This window comes from Phyllostomus hastatus, unplaced genomic scaffold (assembly GCF_019186645.2).
Source record: "Phyllostomus hastatus isolate PE091 unplaced genomic scaffold, TTU_PhHast_1.1 phas_scaffold_78, whole genome shotgun sequence".
NCBI classification, from domain to species: Eukaryota; Metazoa; Chordata; class Mammalia; order Chiroptera; family Phyllostomidae; genus Phyllostomus; species Phyllostomus hastatus.
This window is the reverse complement of record NW_025334041.1, coordinates 9,332,029-9,352,798: the sequence shown is the minus strand read 5'-3', so window position 1 is coordinate 9,352,798 and position 20,770 is coordinate 9,332,029. Positions and strand designations below refer to the sequence as shown.

General features: G+C 65.1%; 1 protein-coding gene across 1 annotated transcript; it reads left to right on the top strand.

Annotated features, from left to right (window-relative positions):
* The first annotated feature begins 5,525 nt into the window (after positions 1–5,525).
* On the top strand, positions 5,526–18,242 carry AQP1 (aquaporin 1 (Colton blood group)). Its single transcript, XM_045828442.1, has 4 exons — positions 5,526–5,992; positions 14,819–14,983; positions 15,321–15,401; positions 16,204–18,242. The coding sequence occupies exons 1-4, from the start codon at positions 5,603–5,605 to the stop codon at positions 16,381–16,383; spliced, it is 816 nt and encodes a 271-aa protein (XP_045684398.1). The 5' UTR covers positions 5,526–5,602; the 3' UTR covers positions 16,384–18,242.
* The last annotated feature ends 2,528 nt before the right edge of the window (positions 18,243–20,770 follow it).

The window sequence follows — 20,770 nt, the reverse complement described above, 5'->3', positions numbered from 1 at the left end:
AGGGATGCTGCCTTCCAGGCCCAGTGCTGTGCCAGCCCATGGGGCGGGGCTGGGGAACCCCGGCTGCACTCACTCGTGGAGGACCTGCTCTGCCCAAGCACAGTGCGGACAGGACCAGCCGGCGCTGGGGGGGGCTGCCCTGTGCTCCCTCAGTGCCCTCACTCAGGCTGCGAGCCCTGCCTGCCAGCGGGGTCTCTGGGGGCGTGCGGTGTCAAACCCTCCCCACCCTGGCCGGGCCGGGGCAGCTTTTTCCTGTCCGCTGTCTCTGACTCCTCTTCTGTGGCATCAAGTAGGGGTGATGGCTGGAGAGCTGGAAAAGCCTGCTTTCCAGAAGTAAGTTTGACATCGTCCCCCACTCCGTCCCTCTTGATGAGCCTCAGTGTGGCTCAGGGCAGGCGGGGGCAGGGGCGGGGGCGGGGGAGGTGGGAGAAATGAACCGGAGGCAGGAGGCAGCAGCTCAGAAAATGACTAAATTGTTCATCCTCCGGTGAGCACCGGTGGCCCACTAAATCCGGTTTTGATTTAAGGGGGATCGTGTGACGCCTAAATGGCCAGGAGTTATCTGTCACACAGGGAGGGACTCACGTGCTTGGAGAGGTGGGCACCACGTCCTTGCAGGGAGTCCGGCCCTCAGAGAGCAGATGCCTCCTGGGTCACCCCCGCCACGCCCAGCCCTGTGCTCAGCTCTGCCACGGGGCCCAGCCTCATCACCCCATGAGGCCATGAGGAGGCAGCCTGGTCTCACGCCCAGAACTGGGGGTGTCTCCGTGGAGGAAGAGGTCCGGGGAGGCCGGTGCAGGTGGGAAGGAGGAGGGGGAGTGTGCGCGCCAGCATCCAGGCACAGGGAGCCTGGCGACGCTGGAACCAGGCCCTTGTCTGGGGTTGGAGAGGGGTGGTGGCGAGTGGCCAGCCTTGGGGACTGGGCTGAGGCGTCTGGAGGGACGTCCTGTATCCTCCCTGGTCCCTTTGCTCTGGGCCTGGGTCTTGCCACCCCTCCCCTGGGAGGGGGCGGCTGTGCTTCCCAGTTAGGCTGGCTTCACGCTCGTGTCTTCACGCTCATGTCAGATGCCCGCTTTGACCTGGGCCTCCGGTAGGCCAGGGAGGGAGACAGGCCCCATCTGAGAGGCCAAGAGCGAGGGCCTGCGGGTCTGAGATCAAGGTTGGGGAAGGACAGCAGTGAGCCCTCCCGTGCAGGGAGGGGCAGGGCTGGGAGGCCTCGGCTGGCTTCTCTGGGAGGGGCGTTCTCTGGTTCTCGCAGCCTCTCTGGGCCCCTCCGATGCTTTGCCCTGCCTCCCCACCCCCACTGGGGCTCTCTGCCTCGCTTCAGGGAGCCTGAGCGACTCTGGAAAACTCATCCGAGCTGCTGTTGAGCCAAGGTCACGGCCAGTCGGCTGCCCGAGTCCCCTCCCGCCCCAGACTCCATCTTCCCAGTGGGCCTCTTGGAGGCAGTGACGTCATCGTTTCCCCCGCAGCCCAGCCTGCGGGTGGGGGTGGGGGGTGAGAAGCCCTGCCTGGCCCTGAGGGGAGGGTCCATTTCTTCTGCCCTGCGAGGAGCCACAGGAACTCCTGGCTAAGAGAGCGACACACCACGGCCACGTCCATGGGCGCCTTCTCCCCACACTGCCCACGGTCCACGCCCTGAGCCAGCATCTGAGGTTCTGGGCACCCACTTCTGGACAAAGCCTGAGGTTCTCCCCCAGGTCCTGGTGGGGACAGAGCCCAGATTGTCCTGGGAACGGCTCTGGCTGGAATTTGGGACTCGCGGGGCACGTCAGGAGTCAGGCACATCTGGAAAAACGTTTGTTGAGAAAAGTCGCTCTAGCGGGGCCAGCCAGTGCCCGGCCTGAAGCCCCGCCCAGGGCTCAGGAGCTGGGGTGAGGGGCAGTCCCCCTTATTTAGCCTGGCTCATGCCCTGGGTCCTGGAGGCTGGGCCTGTGCCGCTGCCCCTGGGAGGGACGCGGAGCCTGCCCAATCAGGCCACGCTGGGGGGAGGAGCCTGAGCTCCCGGGCCAGCGGGTCTGCAGGGGTGACTCCGGCCTCTCCCAGCTCCTCTGTGGGCCCACTGTGAGCCCCACATTTCCTCCCCATCCAGCCCCCTCTGCGCCCTAATCACTCGGGAAAGGTGGGGAGGTCCCCTTATTCTTACCTCCTGACCCATTCTTGCACTGCTGGGGCCTGGATCCCCCAGCCCTCATACAGGTTCCTGGGAATTCCATCTGGTAACCAGGCCCTTCCTGAGAGGCAGGCAGAGAACCAGGCTTGGGCTCAGGGACCTAGGGGTCCTGAGATCTAACCCCAGCTCCGCCATTCCTTGTCAACTCACTCAGCACCTGGGCCTCCCAGGAGTGCAGTGAAGACAGGCCATGAGGAGATGCTGTTTTCCTCCCTCCCTCCCTCCCTCCTTCCCTGGTTGGCTCGGATTTGTGGCAGACCAGCGAGAAGGAGATGGAGGGGTTTCGGGCCTCCTGGGCTTAGGGCTCTCATGGGGGGATCATCTTCCTTTTACATTGAAATAGTCAGGTCATGGCCACAGAGGCCCCTGTGCATTATGGGAGGTGGCGGGGGAATAAGGCAGGCTGGTGTTGACTCCTTCGTCCAGAGGAATGGAATACATTCCTCTGCGGGCAGTGCGGGCAGAAACCCTGCTGGCACTGCGGGCAGAAACCCTGCTGGCGTGGGGAAGGGGGCGGGAGATGCAGGGGTGGCCAGAGTATTGCCCTGAGGACCCTCACGTATCATCCTGACCTTGGCGGGTGCCTAATTTGCCCGGGCCAGAGTGCTTTGCCTGCCCTGTGACCCCAGGGTCCCCCATCTCCTGCCCTGCTCCAGAGGGACATGGGCCTCTGCCTAGTACACACTCACACGTGTGCCCTCCATAGTCACATGCCCTGTCACCCAGGGTGCCCACAGAGAGCCCGCAGGCTCACACGCCAGAATGAGCGCTTCAGGAGGACTGGAGAGGGGCTGTCTGGCCCGTCGGCATCTCCCAGGGTCCAGGGCGGTGTAGGGCACATGGCATGCACTTGGTAAACATTTGTTGGGTGAATTAGTAGGTCCCAGGTGACTCCCACCCTCGTGCATGGTGGCACAGTGTGTGACCTCAGCTGCACGGACCCTGACCTGGCCCTCGGACACTGTCACAGAACCCGGGACATGAACAGGCCCCCCCGGGCTCCTAGTTCAAGCCCTGCTGTGCTGCACCCGAGCTCCAGCCCGAGCCCAGTGGCCACTGCGGGCCTGGTGCCCAGCCCTTCCCTGCCGCCTTCCAGCCCCACCCTGGCTGGGACCCAGTACCTGCCAGTGTCAGAACTCATCCCCGCACCGATCAGAGGGCAGGGATAGGGGTGGCCCTGTCGGGACCTGGAAGCCAAGGGGGAAAGCAGGAGGGCGGAGTGTATGTCCCTCACAGGACATTGAAGGGAGACAGTCCGGCTCTAGAAGACCGAGGCTGAGGGACGCCCCGGCCCTGCCCTGGGATCTGGTCTGAGGGGACACCCTCCGAGGCCTGGTGCAGGGGGATCTCAGGCCTGCGGAGGGAGCCCGGGGGCCGAAGGCCGGGGCGAGAAGGAGCCTCCCCAGCTATGGACAGCTGAGCCAGCGCCAAGAGTGACGGAGGCAGAGGCGGCTCTGGAAGTGGCCCCGGCGGAGGTGGCTCTCGCTCTCTCTTGGTTAATAAGGCACCGATTACCTCTGGCCTTGCCTGCCGGGTCTGTCTGAGTAGGCAGGACCTGCCGGCCACCACGCAGACTCCCGCCTCGTGTCCACTCCATCCTGTACTTCCAGGCACTTGAGTGTATTTGGAGAGACCGAGCTCCCCACACCTCACCCAGCGGGCCTCCTCCCTGGTGACCCCTGGTGGCTCGTTGCTGGGGCCAGGCCGCCCTGGTGTGTGCTGTGGCTGGGCAGAGCGTGGTCAGGGCCAGGGGCCTGGTGGGGAGGTTCGAGACCCACATGCTGATCTCTGCCCTGCTCCCGGCGCAGACACGACTCAGAGGAGCCCTTCCCCTCTCTGGGCCTCAGTTTCCCGCGTGTGACATGGGGAGAAGCCGACACTCACATGTCGGGTTGTTGTGGGGCAGGCAGGAGGCGGGCGGAGAGACCTGGGGAGGGCCCCTCTCCCCTGGGCGCCCCCTGCCCCTCCCCGGCTCAGGCTCCGCCTGGTTGCTCCTTCCACACACTAACAGGAGGGTGGACGGGGCCCTGGGTTCCCCACCAGCCTCGGGGGCTGGGAATCCAGTTTTCTGCTTGGTTCACCGGCTGCCGCTAGGCCTCTGCTGGGGGAAGCGCAGGACGGCAAGGTCTGCGTCCCTTCCTCCCTCCCGTGCTGGGGGCGGGGTGGGTGGGAGCTGGCCTGGTTCCTCCCCCACCTCCCTGCTGCTCACCCACCTTCCCCTCTTCACTTGTGGCTCCGGGCCCCGCCGGGTGTCCCCTCTCTCAGCGGGTCCCGCCCTCTGTGCGTGCGCTTCACCCCTCTTTCTCGGCGCTGGCCTGTGTCACCGTCTCTGCCCTGGGGGCCAGTCTCTGCCACATGCATTTTTGTGACGACTCTACCTCCCTCCTCCTCGGTTGGCCCTCCTCTCTCTGCCGCTCTGTGTCCTCTCCCCGTTCCCCTCCCTCCGGTCTGTCCTGTGTCTGTCCTCCCTTTCTCTCTCCCGCTCCGTCTGGCCGTCCGGCCTCTAGGTCGGGCTGTCGTGCCCTCTGTCTCCCCAGCGGTTCCACCAGCCTGACCGCCTTTGAGGAGAAAGACCTCCACTGCCCTTGTCTTTTCCCACCGGCCCCCGAACTGATTCCAGTTGCTCCAGAAGCTTGAGGCTGCCCAGAGCGGGGGCTTCCCAGAAGCCCCACCTCGCCCGGGCCTGCCCTCGGCCGCAGAGCAGAGGGTGGTCCACAGACAAGCTCTCTGAGACTCCGGATGCCCCCATTCCCCCATCGGCTGAGGCCTGGCCGGTGTGCAAGGGTGCTCTGGGACACCCCTGAAGTGACATCCAGTGGCCAGGCTTGGACTTGGGCACAGGAGGCCCCTCCAGATCCCCGGACCCACGGACTCCAGGCCAACCTCGCTGGGTGGGACGGGGGTGCCAGGCCAGCAGAGTCTTGGTGCCCGCCTCCAGGGAGGCCAATGTCCGTCCGCCAAGCCCAGCCTGCCCACCCCACTCCACCCCTTCCGGAGTGCCTGGCTCTGCCCTTGGGGACCCCCTAAGTGTTGCATGCAGGGCAGGGACACCCGGATCTCTCCGGCCCCCGGAGAGGGGCCGGCTTGGAGGAATTTCCCAAAGCCTATTAGAGCCGTGGCGGCCTTCTGCCTGCCTCCTCGAGCTGGGCAGGGCTGTGGGTGGAGGGAGGGAGGGAGGGAGGGGGCAGAGGAGGGAGGGAAAAAGTTGGCAGGCCAACAGCGGAGCTGTGTCTGCATCCATCGCTGAGAGGAGGCCCGTGCGGTGTGGGGCGGGCCGGCAGCAAGGAGAGGCCTTCCTCCCTTTGTGCTCCCCCTCCCCTCCTCCCCCCGGGGGCCCTATAAATAGGCCCTGCCCCGGCTGCCGCGGCTCAGCTCTCAGAGGGAGTCAAGCGCCAGGCAGCGGTCGCAAGCCAAGCCCCCCCTGCCAGCATGGCTAGCGAATTCAAGAAGAAGCTCTTCTGGAGGGCAGTGGTGGCCGAGTTCCTGGCCATGATCATCTTCATCTGCATCAGCATCGGCTCTGCCCTGGGCTTCAATTACCCGGTGAAGAACAACCAGACGTCAGGTGGGACCCAGGACAACGTGAAGGTGTCCCTGGCCTTCGGGCTGAGCATCGCCACGCTGGCCCAGAGCGTGGGCCACATCAGCGGCGCCCACCTCAACCCGGCCGTCACCCTGGGGCTGCTGCTCAGCTGCCAGATCAGCGTCTTCCGGGCCATCATGTACATGGTCGCCCAGTGCGTGGGGGCCATCGTCGCCACCGCCATCCTCTCGGGCATCACCTCCTCCCTGCCCGACAACTCGCTGGGGCGCAACGGGGTGAGTAGGGTGCGCGGAGATGGCACCTGTCCTGTCCTGCGCCCACGGTGCAGATGGGGACACTGAGGAAGAGCGGGGACGAGAGGTCGCTGGACGTCTTCCTGAGGGGGCTGGGACTCAGCTCCACGCGCAGCCCCAGGGTCTGTTTTCTGCCCCCGAGTCTGTTCTGCCCCGCACTGTGGGAAGCTGGGACCCCGAGAGTAACAGTCTCGCCCGTGCCCGCTGAGGGCGTCTATTATGGGCCAGCAGTTCCTCACCTCTCACCTGCAGGTCACGCCCCCGCCCCCAGCCCTGCCTGTGGGGTCAGCTCGCTCCTCCTGCGGCCCCCCAGACCCCGGGGAAGCTCTGCCCCTCGCCCCAGCCCTTGAACCAGGTGCCCGGCAGGCGGGTCTGCAAGTGTGGGGGCAGGATTCCCACGGGGCCCCCCGCTGACCTCCAGGGAGCCCCTGCATTCACACAGGTCCCCAAACAAACTACCTTCAAGGAAACATCTCCTCCCGCTGCTCGGGCCCCAGGAATCAGACAGGTTCCCGGGCTGCTGGCAGGTGGTTTTCCTGGATTACAGTGAGGGCCAGGGTGGGGCGTCTCGCTGCCCCCACCCCGCTCCCCGGTCTGGGCTCCACTCACTGTCGCTGGGCACTGGGGGGTGGGACCCGTGTGTCTGTGTGTGTGAATGGACGGCACATGTGGACGCCAGCGTGGGGCTTGAGTTTGTGCATCCCGTGCGCTCCGGTGGGGGTATCTGTTTCTGCAAGTGTGTTTGCGAGCATGTTCGCGCTGCAGTGTGAGCCCGTATGGGACGAGGGGGTCCCCGCCTGTTACCCCCTCCTGGCTTGAGTGGGGCCTGGGCCGGGGGCACTAATGACAAGCAGATGTTGGCAACTGGGTGGCAGCTGCTGAAAAGAATTCCTCGTGGGCCGCTTAGCACAGCTAATTGGCTGTTGGCTGCCGCTGCCTGCAGTCACAGACCTGGGCTTTTCCAGACCCAGAGCCAAGTGCACACTCAGACCTGGCTCGGGCCGCACGCAGCAGGGGGAGGTTTGGCCTGGGAGGCTGAAGAAGGCTTGAAGGATGTTGTGGAGCACCTGAGGGGGGGCTGCCCGCCCGGGAGGGAGAGGGGCCGCGGAGCAGAGAGGAGGAGTCGGATCTGGAGCGAGGAGGCTGGCGGGGCCCTGGGCAGGGCAGGCGGGCGTGGGGACAGCAGAGGAGCTTCCCAGGCAAAGTCCAGACCCTGGCTCCGGAGGACCCGCGCAGAGGGCAGCTGGTGTGGCCCTGCCATGGGGGGATTAGCACTTCTTGTGTCACAGTGACACCTCACCCAGCCCTCTGGAGAGTCAACCGCCACTCAGCCCGAGATTAAAGATTAGCCCCGCGGGCTGGAGTTTAGACTTTAGTCCGGGAAGACTTGGCCGCGGTGGCCGTAACAGCCTGGTCCCTCCAGGCCTCAGTCTCTCCAGCGGGGGCACAGCCGGGCGACCTCAGGGAGTGCCCTTCTGGGTAAGGTCAGGTTCACGTCGGAGCCCAGCGGGGCATGTCGGGCTGGGGAGAGGGTCCTCAGAGGGGAGGAGCTATGACTCCGCAGCTCCCTGGGCCCCCCTTGCTCTCGATCCCCCCTCTCCGGGACAGGCAGGCCAGGCCTCTGCTGGCCGACTCTCCAACAGGGGCCTCCCAGCACAGGCAGACCTGGCCACGCCCTGTCTCTTCCCCTCCCTGCCTCCCTTGTCCGGGGTCACCTCAATACCTGTGCCGGGTAGGGTGCAGACGGGGAGGAGAGAGGAGCAGCTTAGTTGGGGGGCCAGCCCTGGGCTGGGGGGCAGGTCCTGGTTTCCTTGGATCTGAGGACCCTGAGGTCCCTCGAGGGGACCTAGGTGTCTTGGTAGCTCTTGGCCACGCCCATATTTCCAGCAAGCTCACCTTGTGGGTTCGAGTTTGTCACCCTCCCCAAGGGGGTTGGCTAAGAGGCCCCAGGGGGGCTGTGCTGAGCTTGGGTGAGCCAAGCCTTGTGGCGGGGGCCCAGGCACTGCCCCACTCACGTGGTGGGAGTTTGGGTCCCGGAGCACCAGTCCCGGGTCCAGAAACAGAGAAGGGGTCCCCCACCCACAAGGGGTCCTGTCAGACACTGGACCCTCAATGCCTCAAAAGAGACAGAGACAGGGGTACCCAGCGGGTGCCTTACTCTTTCCTCCAGGCCCCGGGGAGGCCCCCCTGGGGCCCTGGGCCCCACCCTGCACTGAGCCTGCGTGGAGCCCATCGTTGGCATGGAGATTTCCAAGGAAAATAGGGAAAGAAGTGGCAGGAAGTGGTTGGGTGAGTCAAGGGGTGTCCCCTGGGGCCGTGGCGGGGAGAACTTTCTCCTCACTGAGTCAGGGCCCAGGGCACGCCCTGGAGGGGTCACGGGCCTCCGACCAGCCCGCAGGCTCCCTGGCTGGTTCTAAGAGCCAGAACCCAGTTTCGGTCAAGGTGAGAGGCTCAGGGGCAGGGCCGGTGCTCCAGCTTGCTCCTGCCGGGGCTCAGCCACTGATGCCCTGTGTGGCTTTGTGCAAGTGACCGTGCCTGTAAGGCCCTAGTTCCCGTCTGTGAAATGGGGACATGGCAGGGCGTGGCTGGGCTCTGCGGTGTGGAACGTGCTCGTCTGTGAACTCAGGAGTCCCGGCTGGTCCCCGCTCCTGTGATTCTTCCCCTCTTCGGCTCTCTCACCCAGGATCCCTGCGTGTAGGGCCAGGACGGCCGCAGGCTTCCTGCCGCTGAGCCAGCGGTTCCTGCCCGGGGGGAAGCCCGAGGTCTGGGCGAGATAAGCCCCAGCACAGCTGCCGGGGATAAGAGGCAGCAGGCAGGTGCGATAAGGGGAGTCGGGGTGGCCGGGGAACTTCTGACGTTCAGGGGAGGGGATGGCCAGGAAAGCTTCAGGGAGGAGGTGCCACAGGAGCTCAAATGCGGGGACCCCTCTAGGGGAGGGCTTTCAGGCATAGGCTAGGGGTCAGTGGGAGGTCACGGACCAGACTGGGGTCCTGGTGGGAGGTTGGGGTCCTGGAGGATGGGGAGGGCTCGGGGTCCAGGTCCGGGTCTGACTGAGTCCTACAGGAGACTGGACGCCTGGCCACCCCAGAGCCTATGAATCTGGCCCCTTGGGCGGCTCAGGCAGAGAGCAAGCCTGCCCTCTTGGGTGGTCTCTCAGTCTCGCTGATCCTGCTGCACCTTAGCCCCAAACTTGCCCCTTTCCTGGTTTCCCGGGCTTCAGTTTCCCCAGCCACAGAGTGGGAGGCCCTGGTGCCAGCACGTCTTCCAGGGTCGGGGACCACTCCTGCCTCCTCCAGAGTTGGCGGTGGGCTGGGGGCGGGGAGGCCAGAATTCTCCAAGGGCGCTGTCCAGCCGGGCCTGCCCCGGGAGGGGCCGGGGCTGGTGGCGGTGCCGCCGCCGAGATGTGTAATTACGGGTTCCAGCCCGAGCCAGATGAGGGGGAGAGCGGCAGGACCTTTGCGGTGGAGACTCCCTCACCGCGGAAACTTGGGAGGCTGTTTACCCTGTTGGAGCAGCCCGCTGGCCCCTCGGTGCCACCCCCCCGCCCCGTGGGCCCTCCCCAGGGCTCGCCGTGGGAAAGCCCCATGCAAAGGGGTGCCGCTCCGAGAGGGGCGCTGGGTCTGAGGGGGCTCACCCAGGCCACAGACCACCCCCCTGGAGCCAATAGGTCCTGCAGGCCTCCCTGACCTGAGCTCAGCCCCAACGGTGCTCCCGCTTTCTCGAGGGCCCCACCCAGCGGGCGTTCCTTCGGGACCCGCCCAGCGGAGCTCTTCCCCAGGCGGCTCAGAGAACCCCCTGCCTGCTTCTTGGGGACTGGCTGAGGAGTCCTCCCCTGGGGGCACAGGAAGCCCTCCGTCCTGACAGGCAGAGCCCCCCGGGGGGCAGGAGAGTCGTGGCGCCCGCCCTCGGGAAGAACCCCTGTCTGGGGTGGAGCCCCTACACCTGCAGCTGTGGGCAGGAGCACGCTGTCCTGGCCAGGGCCTCCCGGCCAGGGCCTCCCCCCAGGGACCATAGGGACCCCTTGCCCTCAGTGCTGCCCAGTAGGGCGAGCACACCCCGAGGCTGAAAACCCCAACTCCAAGGATGGGGAAGAGGCTGGAACAGGAGCAGCTCCTTTGAGTGCCTGAGGTCCACCATCAGGACAACCGTCTGCTCGGTGTAAGGGAGGGTGTGTTTGAACTGGGGAAAGGCTGCCTCTGAGCCAGCGAGCTCGCAGTCCTGAGGGGTGTGCAAGGAGCATCTGTGTGGCAGCTGGCTGCGCTGGGTCACGTGGCCGTGCACGGCGCAGCAGGGCGGTGGGCGGAGGTCCGGCAGCAGGCCGGGTGCCCTGTGGAACCCAGCGGTTCAGGCGGCCCGGGGGGCTGGGCGGGGAGCCTGGGCCGGGGTTTCTGGAGGCTGGCCGGGAGGATGGCCGCGGGCCTGGGAGGCAGGGTCCGCATCCGGAAGGGAGGAATCCTGGAAACTCTCTGGGCTGGGGTCAGAGCCAAGGCCCCCATCTTCCCAAGCGGACATGCTTAAGCTGCACCAGCACACACTCACACGCACGCATGGGGGGGGCACACACAGGTGGGCATGGGCCACCCTCAAGTCTGGGTGCTTCCACCCAGGCCCTGGGAGCCCCTCAGCGAAGCCTCTTCCTCCCCCTGGCAGCGGGGCGGGGGCTGCCTGGGAGCAAGGAAAGGAGGGAGGGAGGCAGGCGGAAGCCATTGCTTTGTGTATTGTTTCTTGTCAGGAAGGTGAAATGGCTTCTGGGAGCAAATAAACGGCCTTTTGAGACCTGCCCCCTCTCACTCAGGGGGCCTCCTTCCCGTCTCTTCCCCGCTGCCCAGCCTGCAGGGGCACCTTCGAACAGGTGCACCACACCTAGGGACACCCAGGGCGACACCCTCGGAAGTGCCAGCAGACACGCAGCATGGCCGTCCAGGGCCACAGGCTGCACAGAGGAGACTGCCCCCAGCCCGCAGAGCCCCTGAGAGCCAGGACCCTGGTGGCCGGGGTTCTCCGAGTCAGCAGGGACCGAGCTGGTGTGTCTGAGGGTCCCGCACGGGCTGAGAAAGAGTGTACCCTCTCAATTTAGGGGGTGCGGGGTTCTACATATGTTCCTGAAACCAACTTCTTAATTATGTGATTCAAATCCTTCCCAGTCGTGCATTTTATCTTTAGGATGCTTGATTCCATCAGTTTCCAGGAGAGGGTTGTTACATTCCCGCTCTGGCTGTGGCTCATCCGTGTTCTTGAAATTCTGTCGATTTTTGCATCGACTTTTAGGCTATATTTTCTGGTGCACAAAGGTTAAGAATTTTTCTAGCCTTTGGATAGACTTGTTGTTTATGTATTGGGTAGTAAATCTCTTGATGTCTGAAAAAAAGGAAAAGGAGATCAAGTCACCCCTGGGTATGCACGGTCACCGATACTGCAGACACGGATCCACGCAGACTCACAGAGGGGCACAGAATTGTGGGCACCCAGGGGCCCGGGAGCACCTGAATGCCCATGGAGGGGTGACGCAGGGGCCCTCTGAGGTGCCCCCACTGTGAGTGCTGAGTCTTGGAGGCAGTTGGCGGGGGGCTAGGTGGGGCGGGGCAGGCCTCACTGCCTCCCATCCCCTGTTCTTCAAGAGAAATGCCCAAGTCTCAGGCAGGCCTGGCTCTGGAGGCCCCCAAGGGTGGGGCCCAGGGTGCCCAGGCCAAGGAGGGGGCCCCGGGACTTGGAAGGAACCTTGGTGGGCCTGCCCAGGGCAGCAGAGAGGGTTTAAAGTGTTTCGCCTGGAGAGGCCAGCCCCGTGCCACTCCGGAGCCAGGGTACCCTGGCAGCTGAAGCCCCATCTTCTGCCAGCTCCCTGGTCCCGGCTGGGAACGGCCAGGTCCCTTGGCTGGGCCTGCGGGTAGCCAGAGCCTTGGCCTTGGCGCCTTGGCCTTTGCTCTCTCGCCCCCGAGCCTCGGTCTCCCTCTAGCTCCTCACAGAGCCCTTGCACCTGCTGCCCTGCAAGGACCACAGAGACGAGTGACTGCCCTGTGGTCCCCGGCTAGAAGGCAAATAAACACACCGCCCTGGGCCCAGAAGCTTTCCTGGGCCCCCCCACCCCCCCAGAGAGAGAGCAAGTTCGACGTAATCGGCATCCTCCGCCACTCCCGTTACCGCAGGGCGAGTGTCTCCCGCAAGGCCTGTGTGGGGAGGTGGGACGTCCTCGCGGGGCTCTCGGGCCAGGCGGGTGGAGCACCCCGTAGCAGGCAGCGGGACTGCTTCTCTACACGACCTTCGACAGTTCAGTGGGGGCACGGGGGCGGGGTGTCGTGGCAGAGGCTAATTGCAGCCGGGGCCTGGGAAGGCTCCTTGGAGCTTGCGGGGTCCGAGTGCACCTGGAGGGCTGGTGTCCGCGGGCTCGGTACGCGGGCGTCTGTCAGCTGCTTCGGACTAAATGTGTGCATTGTTCCGTTGTTTATACTTGCCGTCGAAAAACTGATGGTTATTTTTTTTTGGGCGGCCTCAACTGGTGAGGTATCAGACCTGGGCTGGGTGGCAACACTACCTGGGGAGGAGCAAAAGTATATTTTTTTTTTCCAAAAACAAGTGACCACAACTGGGATTCAAGTCTAATGGGTTGTAAGTAGTAACATATTTTTTTGAATTTTTACCTGCTCTTTCCTGGACATCAAGTTTCCACAGACCTTTAACTACCCCTTCCGACTCTGAATTATCACGTTTTCCCAGATGTGAGTAACACAAGTGCATCGGCAGTCAAAGGAGAGGTCATCAGCAGACGGTGAAGCAATCAGGGGAGGCTTCCTGGTGGCGGCAGCAGCAATGGGCTTTGGAAGAAGGAGGTTACCAACCCATGTGGTTCTGGGCAGTCAGGAAGGGACATCCTAGAAATCCCGAGGCAGGTGGCCCATTCCTGTGGAGCCAGAGCATGGGCGTGGCACCAGCCCCAGCCCTCCGCCCCTGCTCACTTGGGGGGAGCAGGAGCCGGGATGCAGAGACCTGTAAGAATGGGGTGGGGGGAGATGAGCTCATCCAGGCCACATTTGTGAGACAGTTGGGTGCGGTGGGGGAGCACGAGGCCAGGAGCCACTTAGAGCGATGGGTCCATTAATCGGCGTGGAAGGGCTGGTTTCAGGACCCCCGCCAGCTAGCAATTAGGCTGGCCCTGGGGAGCAGAGGCAAGGCGGGGAGGAGCCCAAGCTTCCCAAGTGCTCAGACACTGAGGCTGGGGCAGGTGTGCACGTGATGGGCATCAGTACAAGCAGCCGCTGGCTGGCCTTACCAGCCCTGCATCCACGGAGCCCGGCTCAGCACCTGGCACCCGGCAGGCCCCGCCCCTACCTCCACTCCTCTGCGCATCAGGGTACCCCCCCGCCCCTGCCTGTCCCCCAACCCTGGGGGTAAGAGGAAAAAGGACCAGAACATAGCTACAGCTTTTCTGATCCCTCCTGCCCCCGCACCACTTTCCAAATGCCCAGAGACAGCCCCATTGCCTTCGATCTATTTTATACTCGTGGAAACTGAGGACCAGAGAAGGCAAGGCTACGGTCCTGGTGCCCGTGAGTCAGCGAGTTGGGACCTGAGCACCTTGGGGTGGGGGGAAGGACAGTGGGCATTGTCCGGAGGGCTGGCTGAGCCGAGGGCGCAGGGGTCTGAGTCACTTTCCCTGTGACCCAGGGCTGCAGACAAAGGCGGGAAGGGAATTGTTCGTGTAAGCTGTCCTCAGCGTGAGACAGAAAACTTCTGGAGGGTGGAGGAGTGCCCCCCACCTAGGACTGTGCAAAATGCCCAACTGCCTTGGGGTCACCCTCCTACCCTCAGGATGAGACTTCAAGTTTCCACCGTTTGGACACACCTGCCCCGGAGCAGGCAGCCGAGGGGGCCCCGCCCGGGGCTCTCCGGGAGTGGGCCTGTGCTGGTGTGGCCGGCTCCGCTGGGAGGGCGCACCTGGCCCCTGAGCCCCCCTCGTGGGGCGGAGCAGGGGCTTGCTGGGGGGGAGGGGTCTCCTTGGTGCCTCTACGGGGGGAAGGCCCTGGTGACTTCACAGCAGCTCCCGTCCCCTTCCTTTTCCGTGAGTCATGTTACTAAAAGCGGCCCAGGAGCGAGTGACAGCCAGACGGGGGGGGGGGGGGGGGCTGTGTGGCCAGAGGGAGAGGGCTGGGCCAGGAGGGGAGGGAGGGCACAGACAGGGAGGGCCCTGGCCCAGAAGATACGGCAGAGAGACACGGGACCCGGGGATGGGCAGGCAGAGGTGGGGAAGCAGACCCCGGGTGGGGCAGCAAAGGATACAGGCACGGAGGGGCGTGGGGCGGAGGGCGCTGGGCCGGTGGACTGAGGAGGACCCTCCCCAGCTGTGGGAGTTTTAGATGCAGCCAGGGGTGGGGTAGTATGTTCCGGACGTTGGGGATAAAAAGCAGTCTCCAGCCAGGCCTTCTCCTCTCCCGTGACTGTCCCTGAGTGTCCCAGACCACCTCCTCCCAGGCCTGGGCCTTGCCCCTCATCTCTGGCCTCGGTCCCCACGGCCCTGGACTGGATGTAGCTGATGCGGACACTCCCACCTCCAGTCCCACCCCAGGCCTCTCGGGCCTCTGGGCAGAGCATCCAAGGTCTAGGTGGGTCCCAGGAGCTCAGCCGGTGCTGCCTCAACAGGTGTGACAGGGGACAACAGGTGTCCTGATGTCCACCCCCAGCTGTCCCTCCGGGCCCAGCCAGGGGCTGGTGCGATGGGCTCTGAGGGCACCAAGGGTCTGGCCCTTGGTGCTGGGGGCCCTGACCCAGTGCCCGCCTGCCCTGCTCACCTAGCCCCACTGTCTCTGTCCCCTACAGCTGGCCTCTGGCGTGAACTCAGGCCAGGCCCTGGGCATCGAGATCATCGCCACCCTGCAGCTGGTGCTGTGCGTGCTGGCCACCACCGACCGGAGGCGCCGGGACCTGGGGGGCTCGGCACCCCTCGCCATAGGCCTCTCTGTGGCCCTGGGACACCTGCTGGCGGTGAGTGCGGGGCCTTCCCGGGGGAGGGGGGCGGTGGACAGGGTGGGGCCGGGCAGTGGCTTCGGGGCGCCTTGTTGCGGGCAGTGGAAGGGTCCCCCGACTGGGCTCATGCCATGGGGGACAACGGGCTCTTTGGGCCGGGGGCTGTGGGGGCAGGGTGGGGGGTTCAGGTCCTGCCCACGACAGGGGAGCACGGTGACCTTCCGGCCGTCTTTCCGGGTCCATGTGCTCCTCTCTTTGTGATTCTGACGGCCACCTCGCTGTCTCCTCCCTGTGCCTCACTCTCTCTTCCTCTCCCTCTGTCCCCCCTCCCGGTGCCCCCCCCCCCCCCACACAGATTGACTACACTGGCTGCAGCATTAACCCTGCCCGGTCCTTCGGCTCCGCAGTGATCAGTCACAACTTCACGGACCACTGGGTAAGGGCTGACGGGCTGCCTGTGGGGGTGGGTGGGCAGGAGGCCGCGGTGCCTGAGGAAGGCCAGCCCCACCCTGCGAATCTCCTCCTGCCCCAGAGGCTCTGGGAGGCCGCCAGGGCTGAGGGACGCAGGACGGTGGGACCGGTGAGCAAGGGGCTGCAGGGGACTGGCTGGGACCAGCATGGGCTGGGCACCCCTCCCAGCTCAGACCTACCCCAAGTCAACCAGCAGCTCGGTGGAGAGCGAGGCTGCGGACTCCGGGCTCCACCGCTTTCCGGCTGAGCGTGTCTGTGCGCAGGCTGCGGGCCCTCTCCGTGCCCGAGTCCTGAGCCGAGGGGTCGGGGCGGGTGGCACCTACCTGCTCCCAGGCTGCCGGGGGGCGCACACGGCCTCGCCGCCTGTGAGCTGAGTGCAGCATGGAGGGGCGCTCCGTGGATTTAGCTGTTCTGGCCTTTGGTGTTTGCTCCAGGCCAGCCTTTCACTGTACTAGACCCTTCCAAAGGTGGCGGCAGGCAGGCGGCCCCCTGGAGAAGGGGCGGGTCTGACCGCGCCCGGCGTGCCCGAGCTGGGCCACACAGAGGGAAGGAGATGCCCGCTACCGGAGTCTTAGCTTGGGCCAGGTGTGGGGGGCCTGGGGGGCAGCTCTGCCCGCCTCTGCCCCACACACCGGTGGGAGACAACCCTTGCAGCAGGGTGGCGGGTGGGGCAGGGACTCGGGGAGAACGTCCCAGGAGAGGGGACTTTTGGGGGAGCCCCGGAGGCCGGGCCGGCCGCGCCCTGAGCACACCCGCTCCGTCCCCAGGTCTTCTGGGTGGGGCCGTTCATCGGGGCCGCCCTGGCCGTGCTCATCTACGACTTCATCCTGGCCCCGCGCAGCAGCGACCTCACGGACCGCCTCAAGGTGTGCACCAGCGGCCAGGTGGAGGAGTACGACCTGGACGGCGACGACATCAACTCCAGGGTGGAGATGAAGCCCAAATAGAGGGGGCCGGGCCTGGGCACCCCCGTGGGGGACAGGGGCAGGGGCAGGGGCGGGCGGAGGGCGGGGAGGGGAGGAGTCCGTATTGTAGACACTCTGACAAGCTGGCCACCGTCCCTTGTCCAAGGTGCGGAGGGACGCGCGTGGCCAAGCCTGGTTTGGGGCTGTTGCTATCACTTTCTTTCTCTTTCTCTGTTTCCTGGCCTCGGGGCCTCCTGGAGCCCAAGACGTACCACCCGCCCACTCCCTTGAAGTCACAGAGGAGGTGAAAGAGAGGGACCCGCTCTGCCAAGCTGTCCCCTCAGAGTGGGGCAGGAGGTGTGCCCGAAAACCCCCTCTTCCCGAAGCAGCTCACCAGCTCGCCCGCCGCGGGTGCCGGGGGCTCCACTGTCAGTGTCCCGGGCCTTCGGGCGCGGCCCTTTCTTGTAACGTGCACTTTGCCCCCTAGGGTGCTGTGAGGGAAGGAGACCCCAGGAGGGGCCGGGTTAGGAGCAAGAGGTGACGAGCTTCATCTGCACAGCCTGGCTTGCTTCTGGGGCCCTCCTCTGGCTGGGCTGCAGAACCCTGGGGTGGTCCCTGTCTCGGGGCCTCAGTGGCCCATGTCTGTGCAGTGGCAGGGACAGGGAGAGCTCTCGGTGGGCCCGAGGCCCCTCTGTAGGATCCTGTAAGTGCGGACGCACCGTGGGTCCTGGGAGATGAGGTCTGGACCAGCGCTGCGTTCTCCCTCCAGGGGCACAGCGGCAGCTGTGCGTCTGGGGAACACGAGGACACACGCACGCATGCGTGTTTCAAAGCAGCGAGCGACAGTCTGGCCATCAGAAGCTCCTTCCGCAGTGGCCTGGCCAGACAGGGCCGGCCGCCGCCGAGCAAAGGGCCGCTCAGAGGTCGAAGGAGGAGTACCCGTGTTTCCCCACTGAGTTCCAGTTGGCCCGGCCCACCTGTCCCTGCGTCCTCCTGACCGTTATTCGGTTCTCCACCCGCTCCCGCCCCTGTCACACGGGAGTGTGCTTATTAAGGGACAGTTTGTGACCCGAGGCCCGAAGTCTGGGGACAGATGACCGTGAGGTGGCTCAGCCCACAGAGGCTGATGCTGTTGCTGGATCCTCCGGGGGTTCCCAAGTCCCCGGATGACTCTGAGGTGGGAGGAGGATCGGAAGCCCCCCTTACTGCTGAGGTCCCGGCTGGAGGTGCTGAGGGCAGCGGGGTGACCTGCACAGGCTCCCCGTGTGACCCAGGCCACCGCCTTCTGTCCTCACTCACCTGGAGGGAGAATTGGCCTTGGCCTGGTGAAGGGGCTGTGGCTGCAGCCCAGGTGCAGCTCGGAGCACAGGGTCCGTCTCGGGGGCAGCTGCCCGCACAGTCCGTTCAATTCCACCAGGGCCCGAGCGGGTCCCCCCATGTGCCCGCGGCCACGGTGGTGGCAGAAATGGAGACAACACTAAGACATGTAGAGGCAGGAAGCCCGTGACAGTCACCGACCCATCACGGCGTGTGCACACTCTCCCCCACTTCCTGAGCAGGGACTTCCAGTCCACTTAATGGATAAGGAAACTGAGGCCCAAGGTCCCACAGCTAGATTGAGATTTGGCCAGGCTGGGCAGCCAAGGCATGTCTCTGGCTACTCCCTGGACCACGAGACTGACCCCTCTCACCCCCAGCTTCTCGGTTTCTGCCTGGAGCGCGGCCAGGGCCTCGGAGGGTGGAGGGTCATGCTGGAGGGGGAGGGGGTGGACCCCCACTCCCTGCCTGGTCTCTGCTGTGCGCACCAGGACCCTGCTTCTGTCTGCGCTTCATATATGTCTCTTTGGAATCGGAGTTCCATTCTATGTTAAGAAAATAAAGGAAAATGATTTCTAAGGTCATCCAGGCTTCCTGTCGTTTTCCTTCGTCACCGTGTTTGTACAAAGGACCTCTCTGGTCTGGCAGGGCACCGGGGCCCTCTCCTCGGGCCACAGTCTGAGGGGGGCCACTGCCTGCCCCCTGCCCCAGGACGCCTGGTCTCCGGGGGCGAACGCAGCCCCAGCCCAGCACTCCGTGGGAGGGACACAGGGCCCAGCCCCTCGTAGGGCCCGGCCCCTCGTAGGGCCCCTTTGTCATCGCAGCATGTGAGGGGGTGGGGGCAGCGGGACTGCAGTGTGACAGCCCCATGAGCCCTCTGCCCTCCTGGTGGTGGGACCCGGGGAGCCCCAGGGACGGCCAGGCATCCCTCCTTCTGGTCCTCCACCCACGCCTGTGCCCCTGTGCGGGGTCCTGGGGCCCCAGGCTCAGCCCCATGGGGGAGGCGGGCCCACCGGGCGCAGAGGGTGCGGAGCCGGCCGGCAGAGGACGGCCAGCAGAAGCCGAGAGAGGAAGCGCACCCTGAGCTCTGGGGGCTCCTGTGCCCCTGGACCCGCCCGGCCGGTCGGTGAGAGCGTGCGTTTCCCTGGGGGGCTCCTCGGCTTCCGTCAGGAAAGAGAGGTCCGAGTGAGCTGGCCTCTGCCTAGACAGTGACGGGGAGCCAGGAAGGGACCCCTCTGTCCACTCCTGCCTTTGCAGCCTGTCCCTGTGTGGCCCCAAGGCCGCTGCGGGATGAAACAGACCCTGCCCTCCCCCGCCCCACCCCAGGCCTCTGGAGCTCACACAGGCCTCCCCACTCGTGGCTCCCCTCCACACTATGTGTGTGCGTGGGGGGGGGGCATTGTGGCAGGTGTGCAAGTCCTTGGAGAATGCCCCCGGTCTCAGAGCAGTGTCTACGGCAAGCTGACGCTTGGACCCAGAACGCTGATGCCATCCCCGCCCCCCCATCCATGCATGCCTCTAAGGGCTGGCTTCTCCAAGCAGGACAGCTGTATTGGGGGGACTGCGAGCTCCATAACAGGGGCAGGCCCCTTATCGTGGGCAGGCTTGCACTTCCCAGGCAGCCCGGAGTCTGGGGGGCCCTGAGAACCGTTACCCTTCTGGAGATCACCCTAGGTTACATAGGCTGGTATCGCCATAGATGGGGACTGAGCAGGAATGGGGTGTCTGGAAGGTCCTCGCGCCCCAGCAATCCTCCTAAGAAGCATGTGTCTTCTGGTGGAGGGTGTGGCTGGCAGTGGCACAGGGACGCTGGGCCGGGCTGGGGGGCTAGGCTGCCCCAGGGAAGGCTGAGTCGGTGCTTTGGGAGCAGGATTTCTTTCCCTAGTGCACGCTGGGCCCCGGGAGTGGCACCTGGGTTGTCCCGGCTGCTCAAACTGTCCCTGCATCTCCCAGGTGGAGGACAGGCTGGTGGCACCGGGTGTGACCACCCAGCCGTGGGAACAGGCTGTGGGCTAGCCCTCCGCAGCCCGGGCCTGACAGGTGGGGGGGATGTGGGGGGGTGCCGAGGCCACCTCGCATAGCCCCGCCTGGCTTTTCTTACCGTGTGCCCTCTTCCCAGGCACGCAGCCCGCTCAGACCCAACCTCAGGCCCGGACCCCTCCCCTCTACCCCTGCTCCTTCCGGACCACCCCTGGCCATTCCGAGGCAGAACCTTGCTTCCTGAGTGTTTAATGGTCACTTCTGGAGTCCTGTGTCGAGAGAGAGGGTCTGAGAAAGAGGCTGGGGAGCTGGTATTTTGTGAGAACTTAGTATCTGTGAGGCTCTGTCCTCTGACTTCACACACAGTCTCTCTCACCTTTGCAGCATCCTTGGGAGGTGAAGAGAGCTGCCTCTGCGTGCAGAGGATGCTGAGGCCCAGAAAACGAAATGGTTTGCCCCAGGCCCCACAGCAGGTGCGTGGGCAGAACCAGGATTTGAACTTGCTCTGCCTGGCTTCAAAGATGGGCCTCATTCCTCTCCGTGGCTGGCCAATCTTGTCATGGCCTCCACCAAGTTCAGCTCTAGGCCAGCCAGCTGGGCCACCAGGCTTCCTTGGTCTGCGAGGCGTTAAGAGGGAGGAGGAGGGGAAGGAGGGGGCTCTGGCACCAGGCAAAAGCTCGGGTCTTTCCAAGGCCAGCGGCACAGAGTGTCTGCTTGAGATGCACTGGCACCACCCGGCCCCAGGCTGTTGCTGGCGCCCTCTCGGCCTGACTGGTCCTCCATCTGGAAGGAAAACACTGCTAGCCCTGCTCACGCAGTGGCGTCCTCTCCCTGCAGGGAACCTGAGAAGGAGAAGGGCAATGCTGCACACTGAGGAAGAATGATGCCCTAGGAAGGGGCCTCAGGTGCCATTCGGGCCTGGGGCAGAAGCTTAGGGGCTGGCCTATCCCTGGCTCCCTGCCACCTTCCAGCCTGTGGGTTCAGTGCTTGAGGTGCCCCATCTCTCAAGGGTCATCCCTGGCCCTGCTCTGCTCCTGTTCTGTCCCGCCCTGCACAGAGGAGAGGCTGGGGGTGGGGGCGGGGGGATAACCGGAACTGGCGTGGGGCTTCTGGAGCGACCAGCACCCTTGTC

Bases quoted from the DNA above. Each gene is read 5' to 3' on its own strand.
- AQP1 (XM_045828442.1), top strand. From the start codon at position 5,603: ATGGCTAGCGAATTCAAGAAGAAGCTCTTCTGGAGGGCAGTGGTGGCC. The intron at 14,984-15,320 runs GTGAGTGCGGGG...CCCCCCACACAG, and splicing joins CCCTGGGACACCTGCTGGCG to ATTGACTACACTGGCTGCAG. The intron at 15,402-16,203 runs GTAAGGGCTGAC...CTCCGTCCCCAG, and splicing joins ACAACTTCACGGACCACTGG to GTCTTCTGGGTGGGGCCGTT.